The sequence below is a fragment of the Mastacembelus armatus genome, chromosome 12 (assembly GCF_900324485.2).
Source record: "Mastacembelus armatus chromosome 12, fMasArm1.2, whole genome shotgun sequence".
Taxonomy (NCBI): domain Eukaryota; kingdom Metazoa; phylum Chordata; class Actinopteri; order Synbranchiformes; family Mastacembelidae; genus Mastacembelus; species Mastacembelus armatus.
In genome coordinates this window covers 10,298,615-10,312,606 of record NC_046644.1, presented here as the reverse complement: position 1 = coordinate 10,312,606, position 13,992 = coordinate 10,298,615, and the positions used below count along the sequence as shown (strand labels likewise).

At 42.5% G+C, this 13,992-nt stretch overlaps 1 protein-coding gene across 1 annotated transcript in view; it reads left to right on the top strand.

Moving 5' to 3' along the window:
* The first annotated feature begins 491 nt into the window (after positions 1–491).
* Positions 492–13,992, top strand: part of LOC113124708 (NMDA receptor synaptonuclear signaling and neuronal migration factor) — a 32,473-nt gene continuing 18,972 nt past the window's right edge. Inside the window, 4 exon segments of the mRNA XM_074933690.1 lie at positions 492–594; positions 10,553–10,614; positions 10,895–11,815; positions 12,568–12,640. Coding sequence (XP_074789791.1) covers positions 524–594; positions 10,553–10,614; positions 10,895–11,815; positions 12,568–12,640 — 1,127 coding nt within the window. The 5' untranslated portion in view covers positions 492–523.

The following is a 13,992-nucleotide window of genomic DNA, read 5'->3' as shown; positions in this document are numbered from 1 at the left end:
CTATTATATAAGATGAAACAATAAATAAATAAAGATACACAAATAATAGTCCAAAAATGGATGAGATGAAAGGAGGAGGTTCCTACATGGATAGTACCAGAGTCCCTCATAAAGAACCTCCACACCTCCCTCCCCTTTCTGATGATGATGGTGATATCACCACCCCTTCCACCCTCCCATTGCATTTCCAGATCAATGAGAGAGAGAGAGAGAGAGAAAGAGAAAGAGAAAGAGAGAGAGAGAGAGAGAGAGAGAGAGAGAGACAAACGCTGACAGCTGTGCAGCTACCAAACCTACGTGCTCATATCCGGAGAGACAGAGAGAGGGAGAGGGAGGGAGAGAGAGGCAGACGTCTCTCTTCTTTGCATCTCCTGCTCTGCAGACGCGTGCGTGACCTATCTGCTCCCGGATTTCCCTTTAACTTTGTTTGCCTATTTGTTCTGTTCTGTTTCTTGTTGCATCCCTCCGTCTTTCGAGTCTTTGGAATGAACTGTTTTCCTGCCTGCGTCGTTTCCATGTCAGCATGGGAACTGCCGTGTCCAAAAGGAGGAATTTAAGAAACGATGCGATATCTTCTGTGGCAGCAAAAGTTAGGTGAGTGACACCCCGGGGGCTCTCCGTCATATGGCAGCCTCGCAAAGTCTTCACGGGTGTTTTCGCCTTTCGGGTGCGAGTCACAATGAGTGACAGCTGTGTGTTTTGATGAATTACCACTGCGCTATCCCTGCTACTGGGAGCCTGCCTTTGTAATGCGCAAAAGAGGCTCTTTGCGCTTTTCGCACGTCTGCCTACTGTCCCGTCTAGCCCGGGGCGTGCGGCTGAGTGCATGTTCATCTCTCCCACAGCAAATGTTGCCTACATATAAAAGATAATTATTTCAGAGCCTGTGTGTTAGAGCGTGGACGGGAATAGGTCGGATGTTTTACTCATGTTGTGAATGAAGCCTGATTGTGTAATGAAAGTCATGCAGAGGCACAGAGGGCTGCTGTGACTCAGGTAACCCTGATAGGTGTTTCTCAGTTTGGCATCACCTAAAATAGCTTCTGATCCTGTGTAAAAATAGCACCATTTGATTCTTGTTGCAATCTAAACAAAAAAAAAAAAAATATATATATATATATATATATATATACGTCTTTTTGTCTGGCGCCGTTGGTTCCAGCTTCACACGCCGGTGGGCAAATGGTTTATTTGTCAATTAAACAATCACCTCCATCGATTCTTTTATTTGCAATGATCAGCTCTCACGGTCAGTTACTGGGGCAGTGAGAGGGCAGCGCTGTTCATTTCTTCAGCCTGGGGAAGCTCAGACTGTTTGGCAGGACTCCAGCAGCGCGTTAAAAGCTGGACTCACATTAAAGAAGCGTCCTGTGTGTATGGATGGATGGATTCTTTTCACAATAGCCACATCCGCATCCAGCTGTTCCAGCTGTTCCAGCATCACGCGGTCACAGCAGCAGCAACAACAGCAGCAGCAGCAGCATCAGCAGCAGAGATGCTTGTCCCTCCTGTGCTGGCTGCATGTAGGAAAAGCACGTGTGGCTGTGTGATCATACAGGCCCTATGAAGTGCAGACGGTGAGCTCAGATCCTGAGTGAGATCCGAATACAGATTCCTGGACTCCAGTGGTCTCCCCACTGCAGGGCCCGTGCATGATTTAAATCCAGTCAATGAATGACCTTGACTTGTGCAGACTGTACAGATGTGAGCTGATGTGCTGTTAGCCTGTAACATTTCTCACTGTGTGCACACGCGGCCTACCTGTACTATATCTACCTTCCTTACATGCTGTGCGTTATGGTACGTGTGTGTGCGCCGCCAGGAAAAAAGGAGAATGTGATGCTAATGCAAAATGACGTGACCACAGAGGGTGTCCTGAGCAAGCAGCTACTGTAAGAAAGTGTGTGTGCGTGTAGACTGGTACAGTATAACAACACACACACACGCATGCACGCACACACGCGCACACACACAATTATTTAAATACTCCTAAATACTCCTCTCTTCATCTTCATCTCCTTTCCATTCATCTCCTGCCTCTCTCTCCCTCCCTCTCCTTCTTTCACACACGCACACACACTTCAGAATTTCATTTTTCAGAGTTGAATATGAATCTGGCCTCCCTTAGATGCAAAATGTAGCTGAATCAAATCCCATATGTTTCACCTGAATACAGCCACATAAATGTAGAAAGTGATTTCTCACCAGTCAGGCATGTGTATAGAGTAAATTGCCCTCTCCTTTTGATCTACATACTGTGTGCTTTCTTCTCTGCTCTGTCTGGAGCCTGATGTTGTTTAATGTCTGCAGTGTTAACTCTATGGACTCATCTGTTTGTCATTCCAGGCATTTTATGTAACAACGCTACATCACCGCTAAACGATTTCCCTTCTTTTTTCTTTCAATGATCTGTCTTGCACTTTTATACATTTGGTGAATCTTGGTGCTGATCTCATGTCACGTGACATGTCAGAACACACACTGGCACTAAACAGCTGAACGTGCAATAGTGTCCTCCAGTGAAACATTTGGAAACAACTGCAATTATCTGCTTAGTAATGGTGGGATTTAGGAGTTCTCGGTTTTTGATGAGTTAAGGCAAGACGGTTAATTTTCTCTTCTTATGTTTGAAGAGGTTGTAAAGGGTCTGTCTGCTGCTATTTGTTCGCAAGACAATAGACCATTGATGTGTATTGTTAATTGAATTGAGGATTATAGCAGGTCAGATGGGTTAATGTGTGCACTGTGCCGAGGTGTACCTGCAGTGTTAGCTGACCATATGGCATACCTCCATGTTCCAACATGCTGGGAATGAAGGAAGGAAGGAAGGAAGGAAGGAACGCACGCACGCACGCACACACACACACACACACCATCTCCAGTCTAACCCCAAAACTTTAGTCTTAATCCTAAAAAAAAAAAAAAAAACCCATTAAAGATATTTGATATTTTTCTAATGCTGCAGATATGAATCTCAAAGTGATTCAAATGTGTGACGAATACATAAACTACAAATCTGCACTGTACATAAACACATTTCACAGATTTTATAATCTGATTCTGTCACTGAAACACCTATTACATAAGAGAACCTGTTTGGGGAGATCAATCGATGGAAGATAAATGAACCTGATAACCAGCAAGTATCCACTGCACACAGAGAAGCATCTGGAGGATGGACGCTGTCCTCAGCAGAGAAAAAAAAAAAAAAAAAAACCTCACTCTCAAAGCCACAAATATCCACCTGGGGGTGGTGTTAGAGGAGCTGTGAGGGGACCATCAAAGGCAGTAGGATTCACCTTCTGAGGACTTTGAAACTACAAAACTAGCAACACTGGCATCGTGAGACCCATGCACCTAGTGTGGCTAAAAGCTTCATCTGAAATGTCTTCGTCTTGCTGATAGGACAGAACAGAAAACACTCAAGAGTTAAAGTGGAAGGCAACTGAGGACACACAAGTGTGAATGATCAAAATGCATAAGGATGCAAACAAAGAAGGCGCACAGACCATACCTAATGTTCCTCTGTGCCTGTGTCATCTTATCCCTGCTTATAGTCTGCTGGTTATGAAATAGGTCACACTATCCCTTCTAGCAGCTCACATGAAGTGGTGAGCGACAGAAGGAAAAACAGAGAAGAGAGATTTCCTCAAATTTACATGGCAGAATCCAGTGACACTGGATGACAAAGAAACTGCTTTGATGTTTCTATGAGCCACAGAGGAGGGCTGTGCTGCAGCTCGGCTGAAGAGCGTCGGACGACAGCATTCACGGAGCTGTGCGCATGTGAAAGATGGCATCCAAGATCAAAGGACCGGCCAGTACAGGCGGATGCAAATGAAATATTGTGTCTTAGTTTATTCGGGACAATCGACAGGTGTGACTGGTTTTGTTGCAGGCCTGCAGTCACTATGATCCTGGAGCTGATCTCAGGGGCTGTTACAGTTTTCTAAGATCTGACAATCTGGTCCTTTTAAAAGCCTTTTAATATTATGTTCAGCAACGCAAATATGTTTAACTATTTTCCCTCTCCGTCATATTTAGCGTCCAGTAATGTGTAATTCACATGCTTCATCTACATTATGATTCATTTGCCTCTTTCCATTGCACGTTATCACACTTTGCTTTTCGTGATACACCAACTTTTGCAGCACAGTCAAGCATAAAATTTTTTTTTACAAAACCTAAACTTTTATTTCTTTTAGAATTTCTGGCATTTCCGATCAGTTTTTTTTTTCTTTCGCACATGCATATAAAACATTAACAGATCCAACAGAGACATAAAAATGCAAAAAACAGCTATTATTCAATTTAAAATGTGTATATTAAATATGTATAAAAACAGAGGAGTGTTATGGTATTTTTAGTGTCTGTGTTTATCTGAATCAATTGCATCACTCAGCACTGAATGTGTTTGGTGTGGTTGTGGTAAGCCACTAGTGTACTGACGTTTTAATCAGTCCCCAATCAGTGGCTCTGTTCCCCTATGTCCCATAATGCATCACACTTTAAAGACTGCAATTAACAATCTGAAGTCTCTTCACCCCTGTGAATGTGCAGCAACCCCCCCTCAATGGGTCTTGATCACCTGCACTTATGTGTGCATGCATCTCCATGTTTGTTTGTAGGAAACCCAAATTCAATTAGTCCATCTGAGAGGAGGATTCGATTAAGAGCGACAAAGCTGTTTGCTTGACAGCTGATTGTTTACAATGGAGAGACACACACAGACCTATCAGCTTTGATGATATTCACACCAGTGGGAAAACTGCCAGGGGAGTGAAAGCCCGTTTGCAGCCGAGACCTGCGTCTCTCCTAAAGATATATAGTCACTGTGTTCAGTGACATCAGGATCCACAGGGAAAAGACATAGGATGATTAGATCTGGGTCAGTGATGGAATCGGTGTATGCTGCAGCGCTGTAACACAGACATGGCTACAATTCACAGAGACAATGCCGTGTTCATCCTGAAAAGTGCTAAAATTGTGCTGTATGTTATCTGGGAGCACGGACAAGAGAAATAAAACAAGACAGTTGTCTGACTAGAAATGCAAGATGAAAATGGAGCCCAGGCCGAACAGAAAAAGACTTTGAAAGGTAAAAAACAAACAAACACGTAAAAGCTCAAAACAGATATAAGCTAACCTCCAGGATAACGTTACACAGATGCTCCGTACATCTCTCTCTCTCTCTCTCAAAGTCTGACTGGAATTTACTAAAAGGCATGTTGCTGAGCCACGGTGCTTCTGTGAGAATGTCTTTTAGACAGGAAAGAAAACAAGCTTTTTAGTAAGTCACATCATCTCTGTGTTCACAAAAAACAAACAAAACCAAACAAATCATCATCCCCAATGTGAAACAGGGAGGAGGCTCCGTTTTATAATGCGGTTTGCTGTGTTGAGTCTGTTATGGGCTACATTGAAATCAGGGCATCAGATGATTATCAGGTCATTCTGCAGTGAAACACCTGAGCTCTAAGTCAGAGGTCACTGCTCCTACCTTTGGGTAATGCATACATTAAAAACAGCAACAAGAACAAAACAAGATTTTGTGTTGATAGTAAAACTGTTTGTATATATCATATCGTATGTCATATTGTCTTTGAGTGGGATTCCTATAGATGCACTAATTACTTTTCCTCATACGGAACAACAGAACAGTGTTCAAGAGCCAGGGAGAAAATAAGTGGATTGTTACAGATGAAATATTTAGTGTTATCAAGGTAACAATATGCTCCTCCATCATGAATTGGACTGTAATAATAGTTGCTACAAAGCTGCATATGCAGGTTTAAAAAAATGGTTCTCTGCTCCAATTTAATCATCCTTTTGAAATGGACTTTCTTATGTTTTACATCCAAAACAAGGGTGTAGAAGCATAACAAAAGACAATTAGAAAAAAAGGTCAAAAAGAGAATTGGAGAAAGCAGCACCAGAATAACAACTATTGTTTCACTAACTGCATCTGTTACTAAGCACAAACCAGGCGAGAGTGCAGAAAAACAGCAGATGCACGGTTTGGTAATGTTCCCATCTATCAAGTATCTAGTTATACATTGATCTGACTAGATCAATTAAAAGTTGAAATGCTGAGGTACATAGAAGTTATTACTCTGGTCCACTGGGAGCAAAAACAGACCACAACTGTTCCCAAACCATATTTTTTAAACCAAAATAATCTTTCCTAAACCCTGACCCAGTTTTTTTTTTTTTTTTTTTTTAAAAGACACTGACAAATGATATCCTCCCATGGATTCAGGCCTTAGATCAGAAAACAGCTATGACTCATTCTGCAGTTACAATCAATTATTTTTGGGACTAGTAGAACAAGAACAGTCCATCCAACAGCTGCTCTGGAGCTTTTGATCACAGCACCTGATAACGCTTTTTTTTCTGAGCACTTTGCAGATCCATCCAAACTGACTCAAAGCTAAGGTTCAAAGCTCATCCTTCACTTTAAGAGACTGTAGTGCTTCAGCGCTTTAGTCCAGAAAAACATGAGAACCTCAACGTCTACGGTTACATGATGACCGGGGAGACTTAATCTGAGATGAAGATCATTTTATTTGATGAGAACGTCCAAAACACGTTCTAAATGGATCTTAAAATGAAACTTTGGCCCTTGCCATTTAATCAAGAATGTCTTTATTGGATATAAGAACATTTCCATGACTGTTAAGCTAACTCTGTTGAGGAAGACCCGGATATGGTCATCCAAAATAAACAAACCTTATGATAAGATCAAAAAGAAACTATGTTTTCTAGTTTTTACAGCCTACTGGGCAAAACCTGCACTGTGTGACCTTTTCTGGAGCAGACTTCTTCTGTACTTTTAAAGTTTAGGATTTCACTCTCACACAACCAGCCACCGCCACCTTGCCATCACTGTTAGATTATCTGATCTGATCTGAATCCAGGACACTGAACTTGAACCTGCGCAACTTTCCACTCCTGTTAGACTCATGTGCCTACACAGTTCCTCTCCAAAGTAATATCCATCCATCTATTATCTACACCGCTTATCCTGTAGAGGGTCAGGGGGGCACAGGAGTCAATCCCACCTGACACTGGGCAAAAGATGGAGAGCACCCTGGATCAATTACCAATCTATCACAGCGCTGAGACACAAAGACAGACAAACACTTACACTCTAGAGCAATACGTAAAATTAAAATCCAATATCTGTAGACAGCATACCATATTTCTTGCATAAAATGCTCTAAAAAGGTTTTTGAATGGCACAAACAATTTTAGAGGAAGGTTTGAGTTAATTTGCAAAGATGCAGTTGCCCTGAGGGAAAAACAGTCTGCTGTTGGTTTTTATCTACTTCGTCATTTGTCCTGACTGTGTTTGTTTATTCAAGTTTAGTCCACCATTCATTTTTAATATGCTGCATTCTTCTCTGCACATTCCTCTTTATTTCAGCTTTAATTACTTCTCTTCAGAAACTCATTTCTTTCGCCAAACCCCTATCACATGACTGAGAACATGAATTTCATGTCAAGCGCTTCCTTTTCTTCTCTAACCACTGCTCCTCCTCCATTTTTCATGTGTGCTCGGCTATGTCTCACCTTCGTCTTCATGCACCTGTGTCCCTGATGTGCCGTGTGCTTGTATATCATACATACCGTGGGTGCAAGACGGTAATATGAGAAAACGCAGCACAGAGAGCGGTTGTGTATGACGGAAGATGGATGGATTGAGAGGCGTTTTGTTTTATCCATTTCCAACTCAGTTTCCTCTCATGTATAATGGATGATGAAAGTCTCTTGCACCATTGTTTGCTGATTCTAATCAGAGTGCCTGGCCTGTTGAATAATGAAACAGGAGGGCAAAATGAAAATGTCTGAGGGACACCTGCTGATTACGGCGTACACTGTATTTATCAGAACTATACTTAACAGGGATTGTTGCTTGTTACATCAGCACATGTATACACACACAGACAAAGACATACACATTTCTTATCTTTTGTTTTTTCTCTTTGTCTTTTGCCCTTGAAAAGACAGAAATCACACAGACTTGCACGTGTATATGCACGTGCGTGTACAGACAGACAGACACACACACACACACACACACACACACACTCTTGCAACAGATTATGTAGGGGTTTTCAGAGAAGAAGCAGCAGTATACCAGAACTGCAGCGACATGCATGCTGAGCTATTTTTAGAAGTGTAGTGAAGGGAGCTGGATGGTGCTGTAGCACGTGCGGAGCCTCTCAGTCCTCAATAACACCCCCAACTCTTTGGGTGTCTGGTTTACTTTACCGTTAGGATTATGGAGGAGCCACAGTGACACTGCAAGCATCACTAAGATGTATTTAGTTCTTATGCTTGCAGTTCTATGTAAGAATACAAAACCTCCTGAACTAATGACTCAAATACTTAGAGCAATAAGGGTTTGAGAAAGTAGAAGGTCTATGGTCGACCATGAGACCACAGACCTCAGGGGCTCAAATGCCCCTGGTTCACTCTCTATTAGTTTGAGTATATAGAGAACTATAAAGAACAGCATCAATGTTGTAGTCCTTAAGATTTCAGTCTTGGTCGATTTGGAGACAGCCATGGTTATGGGAGATTTAACACTACAGTAAACTGTCACCGAGCACATACTTCGTTTAACATAGAACAGAAGAGCAACAGCTGTATGTTTGCAGCGCACTCAAGCAAACTCACAATAAATAAAGTCAATAATTCCTCTTTTTCCATCACACCAGAAGCAACTACAATCTGATTTCACGCTGTGCACAGCACCAGTAGTTTACCTCACACTGGAAAACTGTGGTTACATTGCTGAGGTTTTGGAGATGTACGGCTTTTCACATGCTTCAATGAGCAAACACAGTGAGCTGTTACTGTGGCTGCTCATTCTTGGTTCCATTGCTTCCTGCAATATTTAAAACTGATGCAGGTGGTGGTATCAGTGAGGTAAAATTACAGTGGCATTGAATGACATGCATTGTTTCTTGTTTCTTCTTAGTGAAGATAAAGGCAATCTGAATCCAGTGCAGGAATGGCACGCTAACCAGCAACATCACAAAAATCTTCTTAAATCATACGCTTTGGAATAAACGCACCCTAAATACTGTACATATGTGTATATAATATTGATTGATGGTGCATCAGAAGTGTCAGCTTTTACTGCAATCATCTGTGTGTGTGTGTGTGTGTGAGAGAGAGAGAGAGAGAAAGATGTGTGTGTATGTCTGCTGCGTTGGACAGGTTTTAATAATTGACAGAGGTACCAGGGATGAACTGTACACCCACATACAGGGGGATTTCTTTTTCGCAATGAAAAAGTGTGGGTGTGTGTATGTGTCAGCAGCGACCTCCAGCATCAGCTGCATTAGGAAAACATAATCAGCAGGAGCATTACAGCCATTTTCCTAAATATACTGAAGGATGTAAACAGTTAATTAGCTCTTGATAGTGTAACTGCCACTGTGAAAACATTAGGTTATTTTTCCGGATCACATCGATATAAACTTAATAAATCATGCATAATGCTTGGAAAGCCAGGAAAGTATGCTCATTCCTGAGCCATTAGTTTGCCTTTACTAGCAGCTCATTAGTGACCTCAGTGTTAAAAGTCAGTTTCCTGAAAAGTAGCAGAGTGAAAGTCTGGGGGGGGGGGGGGGGGAAAGAAAAAAAAAAAAAAAAAAAAAAAAAAAAAAATCACACGTATCTTTAAAATAATATTCAAATAAATGTTGTTTATAACTAGTTAGACATTAAGGCTCATTGTCAGCCAACTGGGGAAATGCCACTGTCATTACAGAGCTTGCTACAAGAATGAATTTATATTAACAACAAGCAGCATTAGAATTACATTCTCTTCTCATTCTTAATCATTATTGTGAATTGCTATTTGTAATAGTTATTGCTGAGGTACATTTATTAATATCCTGATTGAGACCTGAAGTGTTTCTGTTACCCTGTCCTCTCTTTTCCAGTCTTGTCACACACTGATGAGAGGAACATTAGGTCAGCGTCATTCAACTGAAATTTCCTCTGATAACGAGTTCTTGGTGTATGCAGCTCGAAGGGTGCGTTCAGAGTATATCACTCTCTACTTCGTACGTGTAAAACAGAGATCAACAGAAAAATTATGGAGCTGACCACATCTATTTTCAGTTGCTGTCAAAGTTACATATTTTTCTTGATGCAAACATTCAATGAATACAACCACGCAAATATTCTAGGCAAGTGCCAATCAAGAAAACAAACACACGTACGGTCTTGCTGGCTGTAGTTACATCCAGCAACACAAACAGAGGTCACAGTGAGAAGTTAAGTCAACCTAAAACAATCCTTCTCTATATCTCCTCCTGCTGTCTCATAGTGGGTCTCGCTCTCTCAGTCTGAGGCTGCCTGAAGTGTGGAGATAAAACAGCTGCATCTTAATCTGTGGGTGGCACAAGCCTACAAAGAAGGCAATTAGGTTTATAATTTACAATCCCCTTCTCTCTCCTCTCCTTTCTCACTCACCCCTCCTTTCCACCCATGAATTAATGTCTTTATGTGTGTCGTCTGTGTGTCCCCACAGAGCAGCGCGAGCATTTGGAGAGTACCTGTCCCACACACACCCTGAAAACCGAAACGGATCAGGTCAGCGTCTCTGCCATCCTGCCATTTGTCCATCCCTCTACCCTGTTCTGTTCATTTCTTCCTGCTCTTCCTTGCTCCACCTGCTTTCACATGTTTCCTGCTGAAATGACAGGCTCCAGTTATTAGTGTCACTACAACTGATAACCGAAGAAAGATGTGATAATCTCCTGCGTCATCCTGAACTTGTCCTCCTCTTTTTCTATTTTTCCTTACTTTTTAAAAACCTGTTGTATTTCATGTTTTTTGACACTCATACTTGTGTTTCTCTCCATTATTCTAGCTCATCTTCTGTGTGAAACCTTGGTGGGTCCTGATCCGGAGTCGCCAACTGACACGATTAGCCCCAACAACAACAACCACCTCCATCCCACCACCACCACCACTACCAAGGGCTCAGAGGACAACCAGGAGCCCAGCCGAGTGAAACAGCCACCGGGCTTACTACCGCCACCTCCCCCTTCCATCACAGTTTCTACCAAGCCAACGCGGCTGTCCCTCGAGCGTAGCTTCTCTGCAGAGGAAGAACAACAGAAGTGTGTCGAGTGCACCCTGCAACCTGCCCGCGTATACACCATCACTACCCAGCACGGTATGCTGATGAGCAGTGGCCGGGGCAGCAAGGAGAGCCTAGAACTGGACGTCCTGAAGGAGAAGCCGAGGAGTGGTGGGGTGGGATCCAGAGGTGGCTTGATCCAGCCTTCCACTTCCCCTTCTTCCGCCTCTTCATCTCCAACCCAGTACCACCATGCCAGCAGTGGCCGTGGCGCCAGCAGCTGTAGCAGCCACCACCACATTAACCATCACCACAGTAACCATCACCACCACACTGTTTCAGGCACCAATGCACCATCCAGCAGTGGAGGAAGCAGCGGCGCAAGTGGAAGCAGCAGCAGTAACCAGCAGCAGCCTCTAAATGTCGCTGGGTCCCACGGCCATCGTGCATCACACCACTCCCACCACCACCATCACCTGTCTCAACCGCCACTGCAGACCTCCGTCAGTGCACACAACATCCGCAGTTGGGGCGAGGGAGGAAAAGGGGAGGCGGATTGCAGCGGGCTGGCCTGTGACTCGTGCAGCGGTGCTCCCTCACGGAGCCAAGGCTCCCTGGACCTGGAGAGTGCATCCCGAGAGGCAGGCAAGCAGCATCGACGCCTAGAGCGGATGTGGAGTGTGGACCGGGTGACTGGGCTGGAGAGAGGTGAGAGGGCGGAGGACACAGAGGAAGGGAGAGGCCAACTGAAATCCAAACAAGGGTGGGGGGGGGGGAAAGCTGTTCATAAGGCCTCGTTGGCCAGGATTGGTGGGTTTGGCATTGGACTAGAGATGAAATAGCATTTGACTACTTTCACTTGCAAAGCAATACACAGTCAAGATTGACAGAGGCAATGAGATCTAGCTGTTTTTTAAGGAGCCATTTAAACTAACTTCTTCATTAGTCGACTGTTTGTTTATTATTTATTTACAAGTAAAATTCTAGGATTTTTATATAAGTGGAAGCCAGTGACAAGGCTTTGAATTTACAGTAAGAGTTCACTATGGAAAAAATAGAAAACATTTAATTTCTCATTTTAAGTTATTTTACTCTGGGTAAAAATACAGTCTATTGAAATGAATCACAAGTAAATTAGTATTAAATTTATATGTTCTAAACACTTTTTCAAATCTATTTCGTCTCAAGTCCGGTGGGGATTGAGGGTTTGATGTTGGATGTGACGTGGTGGTCTGTATTTCTGACTCTTCGTCTCGCCGTCTCTCTCCTCTGCTGTCTCTGCCTGTGTCTCCCTCTCTCCATTTGTGGAGTGGTGCACTGTGAGGTGCTAGTGCTGTCACCGGTGCTGTGCTTTCATATTTCTAATATCTTTATTACGGCATTTGCCAAATACGGCACATAGATTTGTCCTTTTTTTCCCCACTTAACCTGGGAATCATCATTTTTCTCTCTAATTGCAGAGGACACTAACTGGTTCCCCAAGGAAAATATGTTCAGCTTTCAAACTGCCACAACAACCATGCAGGCGTGAGTGTCTAAACTTCAAACACACATATACACTAACACACATACATGGACCCAGGCAGGTTTATAGTGTCTGAAGGGTCAGGCTGGTGTGTTGACATCCATAGTGAACTGCCCATAGTGTTTTTGCATTGTTTAAACCATTAATTTTCTTACTTGCAGGCTGCCAGTGATTTTCATTTCAGCATGCTAAAAAAAATCAGCTTGCAGAGCCTTAAAGCATGCTCAGGGTTGACAATCCATTATAGAGAATATTTTGTCAATACTTTTTTTTTTTTTAGCTGCAGTTTAATAATTAATGCATGGAAATGCAGTTGCAAGCAGGGTTTGTTTTAAAAGCTCTCCCTGTTTGTTTGCATTCAAGGACCCTTTAACATTGAAGAAATACAAACCATGACCACGTTCCCATTATTACTTCCACGTTATCTAAGTCTGATTTAATTTACCAACAGATTTGTTATTAAAACATAGGTGAAAAGTTGTATCTACAAAGAAATTATCCTAATTATCCTTTAATTAGTGAGCTATTAAATGAAAACATAAAATGTGCAGTTTAAAATATGCAGGCCAGTAATATACGGGAGATAAAACATGCGAAAATTGAGTGAGGTTCTTTGAAGGAAGGCAACATATTGATACCACGTGTATGAGAGTTCAAATACAACTGTACGCTTTAATACAAGAGTTCGTGTGAACATCTGAGTATGATAGCGATCAGATCAAATCCCCTGCAGCTGTAAAAAATATAAAACTGCCAAAACCATAACACATCAAACCATGGATGCTCCAGCAGTTTCACCAATCTGTATCTGTCCTACTTCAAGCATCTTTTTTTGTCTCTTTTTCATCTCCTGTTAGACTCAACAGGATAACAGGACAGAACAGTATAAGCAGCTGATTATTCGGCCTATTAAAAAGTGCAGCTCAGTATCAGATATGTGGCGATACAAGTTGACGGTTTATTCATGGAGGTCAAACGACGACACACTGTTTTTATCTCTGTCTCCTTATTGCTCTCCCAGTTCTTGTCTGTTTTTGGACACATTGCTCACTGGTGCTTTTTTCCTCTCTCTCCTCTCTTCTTGCATGCTAATTAATCTTGGGACTCTCAAACAGGATATCGTGAGTATTCTTCCTTTCCTGATTAGCATTTTTTCTCAGCTCATTTACTGCTTGTCCTTAGCTGCTGTTCCTTAACATCGACATCCACCATTTAACCTTCATCCTTGGGCTGGACAGTGAGCCACAGCTGAAAACAAACTGTCCAGAGAAAGACAGATCCTGGAGCGCACAGTGTAGAGTGTTGTGCATGTGTCCACGTGTGCATGTGTGGATAGATAGTTGTCTGCATCTAGTTGCAA